This window comes from Staurois parvus, unplaced genomic scaffold (genome assembly GCF_062004578.1).
Source record: "Staurois parvus isolate SC_StPar_1 unplaced genomic scaffold, SC_StPar_1.0 ptg000530l, whole genome shotgun sequence".
In the NCBI taxonomy this organism is placed as follows: Eukaryota; Metazoa; Chordata; class Amphibia; order Anura; family Ranidae; genus Staurois; species Staurois parvus.
In genome coordinates this window covers 6,623,149-6,642,748 of record NW_028318326.1, presented here as the reverse complement: position 1 = coordinate 6,642,748, position 19,600 = coordinate 6,623,149, and the positions used below count along the sequence as shown (strand labels likewise).

The 19,600-nt window shown below is 44.1% G+C and overlaps 1 protein-coding gene across 3 annotated transcripts in view; it reads right to left on the bottom strand.

The window, feature by feature from the left end:
- ATF2 (activating transcription factor 2) overlaps nucleotides 1-19,600 on the bottom strand; it is a 159,638-nt gene that overhangs the window by 53,934 nt on the left and 86,104 nt on the right. For all 3 annotated transcript variants that reach the window (XM_089690469.1, XM_089690471.1, XM_089690470.1), the window contains exon 9: nucleotides 10,905-11,054. In XM_089690469.1, coding sequence (XP_089546595.1) covers nucleotides 10,905-11,054 — 150 coding nt within the window. The remainder of the gene's footprint in view (nucleotides 1-10,904; nucleotides 11,055-19,600) is intronic.

The following is a 19,600-nucleotide window of genomic DNA, read 5'->3' as shown; positions in this document are numbered from 1 at the left end:
TTTTGGTGGCTTTTGCAAAACTTCCAAAACCAAGTTCAAGTCCCAAGGACACAAAGGCAACCTGACAGGAGGAGCCATACTCATAACTCCTTGTAAAAAAGTGTGGACTGAACAGTGAGACACAATGGGCCTCGGGAAAAAAATATGTAATGCTGAAATCTGGTTCTTAATGGTACCAACAGCTAAATTCTGCCAATCACATACTTTCATGGGTGCCATTTGTGAACATCACACCAGGCAAAGTAAGCCTTCCAGGTTCTGTAATAAATGTTCCTAGAAAGTTTCTTTCTAGCACCCAACATGATGGGGATGAAAGAATCTTACACTCCCCTGTCCTTTAGGATATGGGTTTCAATAGCCACGCCATCAAATTTAGCGACCGTAAAGCTGAGTGCAATATAAGACCTTGAGGCAACATGTCTGGCCAATACGGCAGGGCTCATGGCCCATCTACTGCCATCTTCACTATGTCTGTGTACCAGGCCCTCCTGGGCCAGGCCAGAGCAATCAGTATCACCGGAATAGACTCCTCCTGAAACCTGCATGAGAGACGTGGCAGCAGCTGGATCACAGGAAAGGCATAAATCAGTGAGAAATGGTTCCCCGGAATCACTAAGGCATCTACCCTTGCCTTGTGAGGGTCCCTTACCCTGGACACAAAAGACCAACCTTGTTGTTGAACCTGGATGCCAATAGATCTACATCTGGGCAACCTCATCACAGGCACATTTCCTTGAAAACATTGGGATGCAAAGCCCATTCCCCTGGAATCAACTGCCGACAACTGAGATGATCTACCTGACAATTTTCCACACCTGGAATGAACACTGCTGACAGACTTGGAACATATCTCTCTGCCCAGGTCAGAATGTAGTTCACCTCCTTCTGAGCACCTTGACTCCTGGTACCGCCCAAGTGGTTGATATTTGCAACTGCTGTGACATTGTCGGACTGTATCCTTACAGGCCAACCCTGAAGCCTGGATGTCCAGCCTCACTGCTCAAAGACCCAGGACATTGATGGGTAGAACCCTTTCCCACGGAAGCCATGTTCCCTGAACTGTGGCCTCCTCAACCTGATAGGCTTGCATAAGTGGTTACCTACTTCCACACCAGTGGCCGAAAGGATCTTCCCTTCTCCAAATTGTGAGTTATCAACCACCAATTCAGGCTCTGCTGCACCTCTAGAGACAGAAATATGCAGTAACCCAGGGTCGGAATTTTTTTGTTCCAAACAGACAGAATGCACCTTTGCAGTGGTCTGGAGTGGAATTGAGCTTAGGGAATAGCCTCGAACGAGGACATCATTTTCCCCAGCTACCTCATACAGAGGTGAATTGAAGGATACCTTTTGGCCTTCAAACTGTAAACCTCACTCCTCAGGACGCAACGTTTCCCTGGAGGCAGAAAGAGTTTTGCCTTAACTATGTCTAGGACCATCACCAAATACTCCAGGCTCTGCACTGGTTCCAGGGCCGACTTCTTAAGGTTGAGCACCCAGCCCAGCTGTTCCAGGATCTGTATCGTAAGGACCACATCCTGCTTCAGATCTAGCACCGACCAATTTCTGAGCAAGAGATCGTCTAGATAACCTGTGACCGAGACTCCCCGGGTTCTGAGTAGCCCCAACATTGGAGCAAGAATTTATGTGAAAACTCTGGGAACTGTGGCCAGCCCAAACGGTAGTGCTTTAAACTGGAAATGCTGAGCCCCTACTGCAAACCGCAGAAATCTTTGGTGTGGAATGAATATTGATACATGCAAGTAACTGATTTAGCCCCTTGAGGTCCCAAATGGGCCTTACATCCCCGTTTGGTTTTGGGACTTTAAACAGGTTTGAATAAAACTCCTGAAATCTTTTGCCTGCTGGAACCTCCGTGATTACGCCTTGAGCCAATAGGCAAACAAGTGCCTGAAATAAAGCTCTTCTTTTCTCTGGATTCATTGGTACATTGGATCTTAGAAACTGGGAATAGGGAAATACCCCAAATTCTAGTCTGTACACTAGAGTAATTGTGGAAATGACCCATTTGTCTTGGATTAGAGCCCTCCATGCAGCCACAAAACTCAAAAACCTCCCCCACACCTGAACAAGTGGGGCACCCCTTCATGAGGAGGTGGACTTTGGATCTGTGTTAGACAACCTATGCACCAAGGGCCTCCGTGGGTTTTGATTCTGAGATCTACCCCTCGAAGCTGGGACTTATGTGTATATGAAGCCCCTGGCACCTCAAAAGAGTGGCGTTTGGATTTCCTCAGAGGGTAGAAGAGTACTTTTACCCCCTGAAATCTTTTGGATATTATTGTCCAAAACTTCCCCAAACAGCTGTTCCCTATGAAAAGGAAAACCTGTCAACAATTTTTTGCATGGCAGTTCTGCTGATCTATTCTTCAGCCACAAAACCCTGCGCATGTGCACTGATAAGAGGGCCAAGCGAGAAATTTGCTGAATTGAATCCTTAAGAGCATCAACTGTGAAACACAAAGCACACAGAACATCCTCCAAATCCTCGGCCTAGCATCCCCCCTGCACTGATTGTCTTCCAATCCGCTGCTTGACATGGTCAAAAAGACTCTGGCAAATGCCAATAGCTGCCACAGATGGCTGTGCGGCAGAACCTGCCAGGGAGAAGGAGGCCTTAAGGAGAAACTCCAGCTTCTTATCTGCTGGGTCCTTGAAAACCTGTACATTTTCCACAGGACATGTTAAAGATTTATTCAGGGATGAAACAGCTGCATCCATTACAGGCAACCCCCATTTCTTAAACTTTTGTTCCATGGGGTACAAAACAGAAATATCTTTGGTGGAACAAAAACCCTGTGTGGGTGATCCCAGTCAGCATACATAATTTGCTTCAGAAGAGGATGCATCAGGAAAGCCTGAGCACTCTGTGAAGGCTTCAAAGAGCCCAGGGAAGGCTCTGGATGCAGCTGTTCGGCCATGGAAACCCATTCCATGATGATCTCTATGCACTGTTATGCTAATCTGAAGGCCACACAAAGTCTTTAGTTATTGACTCTGCAGACAGTTGGCGACTTCTGCACACTTCAGCATGCGCTGACCACGCTCTGTCATTTTACGTGGCCTATCACTTTGTGGCTGAGTTGCTTCCACTTTGTTATAATACCACTAACCTAACAGTTGACCGTGGAATATTTAGTAGCAAGAAAATTTCATGGATGGATTTATTGCACAGGTGGCAACCTATCACAGTACCACGCTTGAACTCACTGAGCTCCTGAGAGCAACCCATTCTTTCACAAATGTTTGTAGAAGCAGTCTGCATGCCTAGGTGCTTGATTTTATACACCTATGGCCATGGAGGTGATTGTAACACCTTAATCCAATGATTTGGAGGGGGGTCCCAATACTTTTGGCAATATAGTGTATATTTTATGAGAGCAGAGTTCCTGGAGAATAATAAAATAGTGGTAGTTCCAATTTATTTCCTTCAAACCATTTTTTATTGAACAAACTTTTCTTAAACAAAAGAATAAAGCATACATGTTTTCATACAAATGCATAGTTTTCCAATACCCCCCCTTACCAAAAAAAACCCCACCCAAAATAACCAAAAATAACGCAATGCACTTTATTTAATATTCCCAACTGCAAGTACCAGTACAGGAGATCCAACCCATGATTTCTAAATTTCAACTTAACCCACACATCCCCGTCTTTCATAGGCAGCCTTTTTTCTTATTAACATATTAACCACTCTCAGCCAGTCAGCTTAAGAATGCGGTGAAGAGGCTATCCATTTCTGGGCAAGTAATTTTCTGGCTTGGTAGAGACATATCAGTACCACGTTCTGCTATCTGTGTTCGGGAAGGAGTTGCCAGATGCTCCATATACCCCAGCACACACAGGTTGCAGCTGAGGCTGTCAGTGGAAACCGTTATTCCAACACAACTGCCATTGTTTGAACAGAAAAAGAATGTTTTTTTCTGTCGTGAAGCAGAGAAGAAAGGCCAAGAGGAATTGCACAACTATTGTGATTTCAGAGATTTAGTGGGACATTACCAGTGCTTTAGTGGTGTGACCCTCCTGCGCTCCAAATGTGTGTTTAAACAATTAAACAAAATAAATTTATGTATGAACCCCAAACAGCTGCTAGCATTAAATCATATACCAGTGATCAAGTGAATATAAACCATATAGAATGCTGCGCTACATTCAAACTAATTTAAGTGAATGTGGAATCCAATATCTCAAATCAAAATAGTGACAATAATAATAAAAATATATACGTGCTTACTGATATCAAAATTATCAAATAAAAACACCCAAAATGATGAAAAACACAAACTTAAATCTATACGCATGTGCATGAGAAATACACATACATATAATTACATCACACGTGCAAAATGTGAAGTGAAATGTTGACTAAATAATAAACGCAAACTCAAAGTCCAATATTGGAATGTTGAAGGTGAACAAAACTGTAAACAGTGTTTCCAATAATACTATAAAGTGACCACAGGTGAAACAAATCGTGCAGGTATCTGGGTGTAGATAGAGCTTATAAATCCAACCACCTTCTGGATTAGCCTCTCACCTCATCACTTCGACCCTTGCGGATCAAAGAGCAGTAATGGATCCCTCTCACAGATCCTCCAGGCACCAAAGCACTCCAAAAACGCTTTTCAGGATTTAATATTCCCACTCAAGCTCTTCTCCAGGTATAGGTGAAATATCAATCTCTCAAAACAAAACAGAGGAATCCTCCCATAGTGTAGTATATTTATTATACCATAGGAACATAAAATCTTTGGTAAAATTGAACTTACGTAGCAGCCAGCCAACATTAGACCCTCATGCTCTCAGATGAGGATATATCTATGTTTGTTGGGTGTACAGCTGAATACACAGGTGTACCAAGATAGGCGTAGCGCGGTGACGTATTTCCGGCGTGGCGGCCATCTTGGTACACCTGTGTATTCAGCTGTACACCCAACAAACATAGATATATCCTCATCTGAGAGCATGAGGGTCTAATGTGGACTGGCTGCTACGTAAGTTCAATTTTACCAAAGATTTTATGTTCCTATGGTATAATAAATATACTACACTATGGGAGGATTCCTCTGTTTTGTTCTGAGAGATTGATATTTCACCTATACCTGGAGAAGAGCTTGAGTGGGAATATTAAATCCTGAAAAGTGTTTTTGGAGTGCTTTGGTGCCTGGAGGATCTGTGAGAGGGATCCATTACTGCTCTTTGATCCGCAAGGGTCGAAGTGATGAGGTGAGAGGCTAATCCAGAAGGTGGTTGGATTTATAAGCTCTATCTACACCCAGATACCTGCACGATTTGTTTCACCTGTGGTCACTTTATAGTATTATTGGAAACACTGTTTACAGTTTTGTTCACCTTCAACATTCCAATATTGGACTTTGAGTTTGCGTTTATTATTTAGTCAACATTTCACTTCACATTTTGCACGTGTGATGTAATTATATGTATGTGTATTTCTCATGCACATGCGTATAGATTTAAGTTTGTGTTTTTCATCATTTTGGGTGTTTTTATTTGATAATTTTGATATCAGTAAGCACGTATATATTTTTATTATTATTGTCACTATTTTGATTTGAGATATTGGATTCCACATTCACTTAAATTAGTTTGAATGTAGCGCAGCATTCTATATGGTTTATTACCAGTGCTTGCTGACATGGATACAGAAGGAGAGCCTGTTGCTGGTCCTCAATACTCATGATAAGGCATTACTTGACCTTAACTGAGGTAAATTTTTTTCTGGTGAGCGATTAATTCACTTATTGTCTGCATGTGGTGAAAGAGCATATTTTTTGGTCTACGGGACTACATCTTCATTGGACTGTCACCATAATATAATATGTTCACCATTTATCACATTTTGTTTAGGAATATCATCTGTTAGATGTTATTGAGAGTTCACTTTATTATTTGTTTTAATTTTTTTGACACATAATTATTGCTGCGCCTACCTATTCACGTATTCATTTGTTCAAGTGTACTTCACTTTTTAGGGACAGCTGTCAACCTTTTTGCCGGCTTAATGCGGGCAACATATATTATTGTTTGGACATTCAGTCACCCTATATTTGCTGTAACTGAGCCACCAAGAAATAACTCCAAGGATGTGGAACCGCCAGACCCCCCCCCCGTCTCTTGGCAACTGCAGTGCATGAAAACGTATCCTGGTGATCAGGGGCGGACTGACCATTTGGAAACTCGGGCACTGCCCAAGGGCCCAGGGTCAGTAGGGGGCCCCATGAGATGCCCCTGGTACCTTTTTCATAGGCTTTTTTGAGTTTTGGCAAGGACATAGGGGCCCCATGATCCCCTATTGCCCGGGGGCCCCATGAGTTGTCAGTCTGCCCCTGCAACAATATCATCTTAATCAAGCTACAGCATCCCACTACTGATAAAGGAAGATGTGACCTCATCTTACATCTTTCTTTAAATATTGCCAGTAAAGGCACTAGGTCATTCATTATATTTCATTTATGGCTTACGGTTATATTTATTCCCAGATATTTAAAGCTTTCCATCACCTGTAAGTGCCTAGCATTATCAGGTAGTGCTTCTTCTAATTCATCCACTAGAAGTAGAGTATATTTATCCCAATTAATGGACAAGCCAGAAAAAGAGCCAGACCTCTTCATAGTATCCATTACTGTAGTCATCGATTGGCCTGTACCCCCCAAGAACAAGAGGATATCCTCTGCATATATCGAGATTGTTACCTCATCTACTCCTCTTTGAAAGTCTTTTATGTTTCCAGCTGCTCTAATGGCTATAGCCAGGGGTTCCATAGCCAGGGACAAAAGCAAGGGCAACAAGGGGCACCCCTGCTTTGTTCCCCGAGCCAATGAAAAAGTCTGATAATCCCTCAATTATCCTCACCCTAGCTTTAGGGACTGTGTAACATAATCTCACCCACTTCACAAATTGTGGGGCAAATTCAAACGCTGAAAAAGACCACTACAGATAATGCCACTTGATGCTGTCAGATGCTTTGGCAGCATCAAAGGTAATTTAAAAATATTTGCAGACATTGATCTTCCTGGGATAAACCCAGATTGATCCGGACGAATCGGGGTATGTATTATTTTGCTCAATTTAGAGGCCAAGACTTTCGCCAGTAACTTAACATCCGTGCAAAGCAGAGAGATGGGTCTATACGATGAGGGCTTAAGGGGGTCTTTCCCCTCTTTATGTAGCATTATAATTGTAGCTTCAGTCATGGATAGAGGTAGGTGGCACTTATCAATTGCCCAATTTAGCACTTGCAACAGCTCTGGTATTTGTATTTCCTCATAATACTTCAGTTGGCAACCCATCAGGCCCTGATGTTTTATGACTAGCTGAGTTTAACAGTGCACATTAAAGTTCCTCAATAGTATTAGAAGCTTCCAACATATCTCTGTCTATATCTGAGAGGGATGGGTATTCTAGGCCACGGAAGGAGTCCCCCACCTCTATCCTCCTCCCCTACTTTTGATATATGCAAGTCTAAGTAGTAGTTTTTAAAAGACATCCATTATATCATCAGGACACCTAGTGATTCTTCCAGATCCAGTCTCAACAGATGTTATGGAGGAAGAGGAACTATTCTGAGACCTGACCAAAAGAGCCAACATGTGTCCTGAACCTTCCCCCTCTTCATAAAAAAACCTTTAATTTTCAGCCTTCATCAAGGAAATTATGCTGCATTTCAGACTATTCATCTGAGGTATCTGGGGATGGATCTTCTATATACTTTTTTTCCTGCCTCAGCCACCTCTTTCATAACTGACAACTCTCAATCCTTAGTAGATTTTTTTCCCTAGAAATTTTCTGGATTATAAACCCCCTAAAATAGGCCTTACATGCATCCTACACCATTCCCTGAAACGCTGATGCTTTATTATGCACTATAAATTCTCCCAGGGTATCTATCACATTCTTCTGAGATACAATCAACAGTAAACAATAAGGATTGACCCTTCCATGCCCTGTGTTGATGACACCCTTCCAACCCCATGGTCAAGACCAGGTAAGAGTGATCCGACAATCCTCTGGCCATATACCTTATATCTTTTACTAAAAGTAATAGACCATCGTTTCCAATCATCAGATCTATTCTAGAAAGTGAAGAATAAGTACCATAGCAACACAAAAAATTTAGTCTGCCGAATGCCGCTTGTGCCAAATATCCTCAGTCCTGCCTCTAACAATACCTTTTATAATAGAGTATATGAGCCTTGTCCAGCTCTCTTCCCTGGGGAGAATTTATCCATCTGCACATCACCATATTGAAATCCGCTACCACCAAAACTGGTATCCTTGGCTTGTCGGCTATAAATTCTAACAGATACCTAATTACCTCCATCTTAAAAAGAGGAGGCACATACACATTTATCAATATACATGGAGTCTCTGCTAATGAGCAATACATAAATATATACTGTCCTCCACTATCCATCTTTACCTGTCTGCAGGAAAAGGGCACTGATCTATGTACCAAGATATACTTGAAAAAGAAGTGTACACCGAGTGATACTGATGGGAAAATCCCTTATGTTTCAATCCCGTCACGGTTTCTTTAAAAAGGTGTGTTTCCTGCAGGAAAAGGACAGAAGCCGTGAGAGTGGAGACCGTCTTAAATGTAGCTATTTTTTTAATGGATCTCCCAATCCCCTTACATTCCAACAGACTGTCACAACTCTACTCATCTGAAAATATACAGTACAAGAAAAACATGTACTCAAAATTATAATCACCCCTATACAAGGCAAACCACAAGTATTTGACTCGCTACCTCCCCATACCACCAAATATATCTCAAAAGTGTTATCCTTATCTTTTGTTGTGCCATCATGTTTAAATCTCTCCTTATTCCACACCAAACTATTTTCTTCCCAGTCAAGGTTAGTGTGTCTATATTTCATCACTCCCTACCCAAAAAAAAAAGGCCCTCCATGCGGCCTTGGAAGTGAGCCCAGTGTCTACTTTCTGTAAAGAGCAAATATTTGTTAGTTCCTATAATTTGTGCCAGTGCACAAAACTGACTATCTAAATAATTATGTTACGTTAACCTTTACCACTACATTGCTGCTCCTAAAGAAAAAAAAACAAAACAAAAAAAAAAACGGGGGTGGGGTGAGATGTGGGGGAAGGGAGAGATGTGACGGAAGAGGTGGAAGGGAGGAATGTGGGGGGAATAATCCTGGTATGTCCCCTGTCAAACTCCATCTGTAGGCATGAGAAGGGGCCAACAGCGTTAGTCTTCACATACCAGTAGAGCAGGTGAAATATTTTCCAGTAAAGCCATATGCGCCTGAAATTTTCATCCTTCCCCAGTAATATTTTACATATGATGGATTTCAGGAATCTTGAAGATGCACAGTGTGAGTGACGGTGGAAGTAATAGTTATAGGGCAGTAATACACGAGGTCACTCAGCATTGTTTTCTCGTATCTATATCTAGGAAGGTGTGAAATATGTAACAAATATTTGGTTGGATCAGTCCTCAGATCCCAGTCCATCAATTGTTTAATAAAGGTCCTCACCTGGGCCAAGAAGCCTCGAAGTTTGTTGCATGTCCAAAATACATAAAGAAGCATGGCCACTGCTTTCCCACAATGCCAGCACAGGTTGTATGACTGGGGGAACATTTTACATAGGACTGATGGGACTTTGTATCATCTGGTCAGGACCTTAGTTCCTGGACTTTTTTTTGCTATAGAGGAGTATTGATTGATATGAGCAGAAGAAAATGTGTTTTCTAGGTCCCTTTCCTATTCTAGCAAAAATAGGGGTCATAAAACTATCTGATGGCTGAATCAATAGTTTAAATTTGGTCGAGACTGTATGTGAAGATGGACCAGCGGCCACAGGATTTCACGCTCAAGGCTGTCCCTCTCCTAATGATGGAGGTCAGGTAATGGCACAATTTCTGAAAGCGCCACATATCCAAAGGAGAGTCAAATAACTGTTGGAGAGCGGAGTTGGAATTCAGGCCCAAAGCACAGTGAAAGCCTCTAAGTCTATAGGTATCAGACTTCAAGAAGTATCTGAAGCATCTGACACACCTGGTGAAAATGCTGGGTTTCCTAGCATTGTCCAGAATGAGGCTAGTTGGTCATTGAGCCATTAAAAAAGGACTTGGAGTTTTGAGCCTATAAGGGGGTGACTCCTGAGATCTGATATTAAATTCTGGTCAGACCCAGGGTAAGCAGTATAGAAGGCTATCAGAATAAGTGTGTTCCAACGATGTCCATTGTTTAAACTCATAAGCTCTACACCAAGCTATCACCCTGGATTGGTGCATTGTCTAAGAATATTTTATGGGGTCAGGGAGTGCTATTCCCTCTCGCAATTTAGGTGTGATAAGGTAAGTATATGACAAACGCTGACATGAACTGGCCCAGACAAAGTGGAGGAACTCCCTGCTCAAGTGTTGTGGCATGAGTGTCGGGAGTTGGGTTTCAATGATCTTCTGTCATTTTGGAATGGAATATTTTAAAGGAAGCATAAGCATAAACAATTTTCTTTGTTTCTTACCATGTTTACACTCTCAACTCACAATCTGTTCTTGAATAATAGCAAAAATCCTCCCAGAACCATCCTGTCAGTCTTTTCTATCTCTGATAATTACTAACAAAACTGACTGTGGCACAGCCTAAAATAAAGAGGTGGGTATAATAGATAATTGACCAGGGAAATGTTCCTAAGTGAAATATGATTATTAAACATTGCACAGCAAACATGAAACAATGTGAAGCAGTGTCAAAAATGTATTTAATAAATGTAGCAATAATTTACAATTAAAATCACGGAAGACATACATTATTTTACGGTTATTCTGTATGAGGAAATAACAGCTGATGTAAGACATAAACCATAGTACTCTTAACACTCACACTTACCGGTGTTTCAGTAGTTGAAGTGGCAGGCTGCTGTAGTGACTGTGGATGGGCTTCTTCTGCCTGAATTTTTGCTACTCCGCTACTCTGTCCCTTGGTAGTTTCACCATTCGTTACCTGAGGATGCTGCTGGGTTAAAGCAGCTTTTAATCTCTGAATAAAAAAAACAAATTAATAACCAAAGGAAGCCAAAGTCAATCACATTTTAAATACACAATTTCAATCAAACATAATAAAACTACACACCAATAAGTGCTGGGGGGGGGGGGGCAGTATTACACGCCTGCCTCTAGTGCAGAGGCTGATCCATTCTGACCAGTGTGTAACTAAAGCTCTCTTCAATCAAGACATAGTTGGAAGATTGTTCTTTAGAAGTATCCATATTATTAGAGTATCCATACACACCAAAAACTGTGCAATTTTCATGCTTTTTTACATGCGCATTTACAGTTTAATTAGATTAACCCAATAGTTTGGGGTTTTTTTCAATTGTGATTATAGTATACGGTTCTGTTAATTTTATAAATTTATTCAATAAATAAAATTGAAAATACTCAGCAAATGGACCAAGCATAAGTCCATGAGGGCATGCACTTATAAAAGTCAATATTTGTATACGGAATATATATATAATGTTCATACTGTGCTGATGTCAAGGTTTAAGAAAGACCAGGAACATCTTTTCCACCATAAGCCAGAGGTCTTCTTTTATTAAGACACTCTCACTAGAGATATGGGGTTATTTCTCTATGACCTTTCTCTCATTATTCCTATTAGCTGACATACAGGTTTTCCTGTGTTAGGAAGACACATTAATCTTATAAATGGTCATTAAGTTCAAGTTATGCTAGTACAGGTACGTGTACAATGAACAACTTCCTACAGGATCTCTAATGCCCATCATACAATGGCAATTAGGGCAACCACATCCTTCTACAATACCAAAAACTGAAGGCCAAGTGAATAATTGGCGCTGTTCTACAGAACTGCCATACACACACACGATCACAATGCATCATCTTCTAAAATTAGTTCATGCAGTTCTGTAAAGCATTTTAAGGAGGAAGGACTGATGATAACTGTGTGGAAAAAACAACTGCCATTTGTAATTATGGTATCTATTAATATTAGTACATCATATTATGGGAAAATGAAATATATCGCAAACCTAAGCAGGGAAAATAAATGCCCATTTGTGCATACTGTCCCTTCTCTCCACAGCATTTAGAAGATTGCAGCCCCAGGTGATGCCAAGGTCAAGAGTAGACACTGTGGACAAGACCAGGCTGACAGGGACAGAAGAGGTACCTGCCTGGGAAGAGGCAGCAGGACAGAAGAGGATGACACAGTTTGCAACTCTGAGCCTGTTCTCATAGTATAACTTACAGGGCTAAGTTGTCAGTTTGACAGTCACGTTCTGTGCTGTTTTTAGAGCATTGAACAGTGGTTCCTATATGAATTGTTACAGCATATTAACTATTACGTATCCTCAGCTTGAGGGGAAAGAGATGGGGTTGGGGACACATCACATCCTGAATGCTAAAATATTGTGGCTCAACATTGCATGGGTCAAATTAAAAACCACATCATTTTGGCAGATTTTTCTTTACCTTATTATTGATCATTACTAAAGTCATGTGCTTTATAAGTCCACTTACCCTACTAGGTTGTAGCACTATGCTCTGACCGGTCTGCCTATAATTTTAGGAACTGTGTACCCATATGTCTTATGATAGGTTACATTGTAGATTGTTTTCTACCATTAAGTCTACTGTATGTTATAAATCTTGGAGATATAAACATTTTTATTTCCTCTCCACTGCACATTGTCTACACTACAGGTTCTGTACACCTCAGTACTACTGACATCATGTTTGTTTGTTTTTAAATGTTTTATCTTATCCTGACTTTTGTACGAATTAGAAATGTTGCAATAAACAAAGATTATGAATAAAACTACATATAAGCTTGTTGATTAGGCAAGTACTTGTATTACAATGTATTTAATTGATTTGTGGTCTTAAATTGGTTGTAAACCCTCACATACAGTTAGGTCAGTGTTTCTCAACTCCAGTCCTCATGGACCCCCAACAGGTCATGTTTTCAGGATTTCCCTCAGATGAAACAGCTGTGGTAATTACTAAGGCAGTGAAACTGATCAAATCACCTGTGCAAAATAATGAAAATCCTGAAAACATGACCTGTTGGGGGTCCATGAGGACTGGAGTTGAGAAACACTGAGTTAGGTCCATATATACAGTCAGGTCCATAAATATTGGGACACGGACACAATTCTAACATGTTTGGCTCTATACACCACCACAATGAATTTGAAATGAAACAAACAAGATGTGCTTTAACTGCACACTGTCAGCTTTAATTGGAGGGTATTTACATCCAATTCAGGTGAACGGTGTAGGAATTACAACAGTTTGCATATGTACCTCCCACTTGTTAAGGGACCAAAAGTAATGGGACAATTGGCTTCTCAGCTGTTCCATGGCCAGGTGTGTGTTATTCCTTCATTATCCCAATTACAGTGAGCAGATAAAAGGTCCAGAGTTCATTTCAAGTGTGCTATTTGCATTTGGAATCTGTTGCTGTCAACTGTCAAGATGAGATCCAAAGAGCTGTCACTATCAGTGAAGCAAGCCATCATTAGGCTGAAAAAACAAAACAAACCCATCAGAGAGATAGCAAAAACATTAGGCGTGGCCAAAACAACTGTTTGGAACATTCTTAAAAAGAAGGAACGCACCGGTGAGCTCAGCAACACCAAAAGACCCGGAAAACCACGGAAAACAACTGTGGTGGATGACTGAAGAATTCTTTCCCTGGTGAAGAAAACACCCTTCACAACAGTTGGACAAATCAAGAACACTCTCCAGGAGGTAGGTGTATGTGTGTCAAAGTCAACAATCAAGAGAAGACTTCACCAGAGTGAATACAGAGGGTTCACCACAAGATGGAAACCATTGGTGAGCCTCAAAAACAGGAAGGCCAGATTAGAGTTTGCCAAACGACATCTAAAAAAGCCTTCACAGTTCTGGAACAACATCCTATGGACAGATGAGACCAAGATCAACTTGTACCAGAGTGATGGGAAGAGAAGAGTATGGAGAAGGAAAGGAACTGCTCATGATCCTAAGCATACCACCTCATCAGTGAAGCATGGTGGTGGTGGTAGTGTCATGGCGTGGGCATGTATGGCTGCCAATGGAACTGCTTCTCTTGTATTTATTGATGATGTGACTGCTGACAAAAGCAGCAGGATGAATTCTGAAGTGTTGCGGGAATATTATCTGCTCATATTTAGAGATGAGCGAATCGAAGTAGCCGAAGTGGAATTCGAGTCGAATATCGGAAAAATTTCGATTCGCGCCGAATCCGAAAAATAGCCTACTTCGGACGCGCGAATCGAAATTTTTCCGAAAATGGCGGCGGACATGTGCGGCGACGGAGCGGGGATGTCTGGGAAGGCGCGCAGACAAGGCGCGCTGACCCATAATGCATTCCTCAATGACATGTGATCGCATCAGCCAATCAGCAGCCAGCCAGCCAGCACTGTGTAATGGTCGAGCTATAAATAGCGGCCATTTTGGAATTCTTCATTTGCCTGCAGTCATTGAACAGAGGCAGACCGCTCTGTATTAGGGACAGAGTTAGGGCCACAGAAACGATACTTGGGGACAGAAAAACGTTACTTAGGGACAGAGAACCATTACTCAGGGACACAGAATTGTTAGTGAGGGCCACAGAATCGTTACTTAGGGACAAAGAAACGCTAATTAGGGCCACAGAATTCTTACTCAGGGACAGACAGAATTGTTACTGAGTGCCAGAGAATTGTTACTTAGGGCCACAGAAACGTTATTAGGGCCACAGAATTGTTACTCAGGGACAGACAGAATTGTTACTGAGTGCCAGAGAATTGTTACTTAGGGCCACAGAAACTTTAGTTAGGGCCACAGAATTGTTACTCAGGGACAGACACAGAATTGTTACTGAGGGCCACAGAACTGTTACTTAGGGCCACAGAATTGTTACTCGCACAGACACAGAATTGTTACTCAGGGACACAGAATTGTTACTGAGGGCCACAGAACCGTTACTTAGGGCCACAGAATTGTTACTCGCACAGACACAGAATTGTTACACAGGGACACAGAATTGTTACTGAGGGCCACAGAACCGTTACTTAGGGCCACAGAATTGTTACTCAGGGACACAGAATTGTTACTGAGGGCCACAGAACTGTTACTTAGGTCCACAGAATTGTTACTCGCACAGACACAGAATTGTTACTCAGGGCCACAGAACTGTTACTGAGGGCCACAGAACTGTTACTTAGGGCCACAGAATTGTTACTCGCACAGACACAGAATTGTTACTCAGGGACACAGAATTGTTACTGAGAGCCACAGAATTGTTACTCAGGGACACAGAATTGTTACTGAGGGCCACAGAACTGTTACTTAGGGCCACAGAATTGTTACTCGCACAGACACAGAATTGTTACTCAGGGACACCGAATTGTTACTGAGGGCCACAGAACCGTTACTTAGGGCCACAGAATTGTTACTCGCACAGACACAGAATTGTTACACAGGGACACAGAATTGTTACTGAGGGCCACAGAACCGTTACTTAGGGCCACAGAATTGTTACTCAGGGACACAGAATTGTTACTGAGGGCCACAGAACTGTTACTTAGGGCCACAGAATTGTTACTCGCACAGACACAGAATTGTTACTCAGGGACACAGAATTGTTACTGAGGGCCACAGAACTGTTACTTAGGGCCACAGAATTGTTACTCGCACAGACACAGAATTGTTACACAGGGACACAGAATTGTTACTGAGGGCCACAGAACCGTTACTTAGGGCCACAGAATTGTTACTCAGGGACACAGAATTGTTACTGAGGGCCACAGAACTGTTACTTAGGGCCACAGAATTGTTACTTGCACAGACACAGAATTGTTACTCAGGGACACAGAACTGTTACTGAGGGCCACAGAACTGTTACTTAGGGCCACAGAATTGTTACTCAGGGACACAGAATTGTTACTGAGGGCCACAGAACTGTTACTTAGGGCCACAGAATTGTTACTCGCACAGACACAGAATTGTAACTCAGGGACACAGAACTGTTACTGAGGGCCACAGAACTGTTACTTAGGGCCACAGAATTGTTACTCGCACAGACACAGAATTGTTACACAGGGACACAGAATTGTTACTGAGGGCCACAGAACCGTTACTTAGGGCCACAGAATTGTTACTCAGGGACACAGAATTGTTACTGAGGGCCACAGAACCGTTACTTAGGGCCACGTAAACGTTAATCAGGGACAGACACAGAATTGTTACTGAGGTACACAGAATTGTTACTGAGGGCCACAGAACCGTTACTTAGGGCCACGTAAACGTTAATCAGGGACAGACACAGAATTGTTACTGAGGTACACAGAATTGTTACTGAGGGCCACAGAACCGTTACTTAGGGCCACATAAACGTTAATCAGGGACACAGAATTGTTACTGAGGGCCACAGAACCGTTACTTAGGGCCACATAAACGTTAATCAGGGACACAGAATTGTTACTTAGGGCCACAGAACCGTTACTTAGGGCCACAGAATTGTTACTCACGGACAGACACAGAATTGTTTCTTGAGGGACACAGAATTTTTACTGAGGGCCACAGAACCGTTACTTAGGGCCACAGAAACGTTAATCAGGGACACAGAATTGTTACTGAGGGCCACAGAACCGTTACTTAGGGCCATGTAAACGTTAATCAGGGACACACAGAATTGTTACTGAGGGCCACAGAAACGTTACTTAGGGCCACATAATTGTTACTCAGGGACAGACACAGAATTGTTACTGAGGGACACAGAATTGTTACTGAGGGACACAGAACCGTTACTTAGGGCCACAGAATTGTTACTCAGGGACAGACACAGAATTGTTACTCAGGGACACAGAATTGTTACTCAGGGACACAGAATCGTTGAATTAAAGAGTATGTCAGACAACATGCAGAGGAGTGGCAGAGGAGGCAATGTTTTAGGAGCGAGCAGACGTGGCAGCAGAGGAAGGGGTCGAGGCAGCACTATTCGCAGCCAGAGGCCAGTGCTCCCGGTGTCATCCAGCGGTCGTGTCTCCACCGACAACCCTGCCGTCATCGATTGGTTGGCTCGGTCGTCTTCCTCTTCCCAGGTCACCTCTGACACCTACAGCCAACGGTCGGTGGGTACGTCAGACACAACCGTTAGTTGGCATGGCCCGGGAGCAAGCCCACTGAAATCACGTGTCCTCTACCTGCCCCTGTCCTTTGGTGTTCCCTCACCAAGCGAAGTATCGCATGCTGTGGGCTCAGCCCCACTGTACAGTGAGGAAGAGCTAACAGAGGGCGGTCAGGAACGGGGGGAGACATCCGCCTTTTCAGCAGCCAGGCAAAGAAGTAGTGGCGAGGAGAGTGGCCCGCTAGCCGGTCTAGAGACAGGTCTGTCTCCTGACCCAGACGCAGCCGAGGGGGCTAGTAGTGAGGCGGAGACCCTACTTGATGATGAGGAGGTTGATCGCACTTGGCAGCCTCGTCGTCATCAGGCAATTTCTTCCGCATCATCAGGAGAAGAGGGTGGCAGCTTGGCAGTGAGCGAAACAGTCGGTGGGTTGCCCAGGAGACAGCAGCAGGGTCGCAGCAGTGTCAGTGGAAGCAGTGTCAGTGGAGCCAAACGGCCACGGAGTAGAGCACCAGCTCCACTGCAGCCTACCACCACGGCCAGTAGTGGTGCCGGTGTGCACGGAGGAAGCAGCAGTCAGCCAGTGAGGAGTATCGGGGGCAAAGTTTCCTACTCGGCGGTGTGGCAATTTTTCGTCAAGCCGCCCGAGGAAGTAAACGTAGCCGTATGTCGACTATGTGGCCAGAAAGTCAAGCGTGGCCAGGGGGCCCATGTTGGGACTACAGCGTTGCGGCAGCATATGCAGCGTCGCCATTTGGTGGCCTGGGAAAACCGTGATAAAGATACGGCGGTTCTGCCCGCCCCAGCCCCCGCTCCATCACCCGCTCCGTTACTTGCTCCGTCACCCGACGTCAATCGCCCTCCATCAGCCAGTCAAGGCTCCAACACCTCTGCTGAGGGGAGTTGTCGCTCGTTGGCATCTTCCGCTCGTTCAGATGCTCCTTCTCCTGCTACTCCTCTTCACGGATTCCGTCAGCAGTCTTTCTTGGAATCCGTTTCCAAGAGACAACAGTTTGCGAGCACGCACCCGACGGTGCAAAAGCTGAACGTCCTCCTGTCCAAGTTGCTGGTGCTGCAGTCCCTCCCTTTCCAAGTGGTGGACTCAGCACCTTTCAGAGAAATGATGGCTTGTGCCGCGCCGCGGTGGAGAGTGCCAAGCCGTCATTTCTTCGCCAAAAAGGCAGTGCCAGCCCTGCATTCACATGTAGAAGACATGGTGGGCCAGTCTTTGAGCATGTCGGTCTCTGCCAAAGTGCACGGCAGCGCCGACGTGTGGAGCTGTAACTACGGTCAGGGACAGTACATGTCATTTACGGCCCACTGGGTGAACGTGGTGCCGGCACAGCCGCACCAGCAACTTGGACAGGTCACGCCGCTTTTGCCTCCACGTTTGCACGTCCTTGGTCCGGCAAAGATGTCCGCCTCTACCACCTCTTCTTCCGCCGTGTCCTCAGCCGCCACCCCCGTGCCAAGTCCCATTACCCGACCGGCATATCACATGTGCAGGGCGCAACGGTGTCACGCTGTTCTGCACCTGGTATGCCTTGGCGAACGTAGTCACACAGGGGAGGAACTTCTGAGTGTAATGAACAGAGAAATCGACAGATGGCTGTCTCCGCGCAAACTGAAAATCGGAACCATGTTGACCGACAACGGAAAGAACATGGTGTCTGCTCTGCGTCAAGGAAGGTTGTGCCATGCGCCATGCATGGCTCACGTGTTCAGTCTGGTTGTCAAGCGGTTCCTAAAATCCACCATCCCACTGCAAGACATCCTTAAAATGTCACGTAAACTTTGCATGCATTTCAGCCATTCCTACACCGCAAAGCACACCCTCCTTGAGCTGCAGCGGCAGAACGGAATTCCACATCATCGCCTGATCTGCGACGTTGCAACAAGGTGGAATTCAACCCTACACATGTTAGACCGCCTTTACGAGCAGCGAAAGGCCATCACCGATTTCCTGATGTTACAAGCGGATAAAGGTACTCCCCTGTGTAACTTTGATGTCAGCCATTGGCAGCTCATGCGTGACACCTGCCGCTTGCTCAGGCCCTTTGAGGAGGCCACGCTATTCGTGAGTCGGCAGGACTATGGGATGAACGACGTCATTCCTCTGTTGCACGTCCTTAAACAAATGCTGTTAACAATGGCTGGTCAGGGTGCGGTAGACGTGGCGCACAGATCTCAACGCCACATGACCCCTGTGGGGGCAGGACAGGAAGAAGAGGAGGAGGTAGAGGAGGACATTTGTGCTCAGGAATTATTGAGTGAAATGGGTGGTTTTTCCACTCAGCAGACAGGAGTGGAGGAGCAGGAGCATCTGGTAGAGGAGGAGGAGGAGGAGACAGAGGACCCAGACGCACCGTGGCAGTATGCTGTGGAGATGGAGGCAGGGAGTCCCTCGCATTCCTTGGCACAAATGGCCCATAGCATGCTCGCTT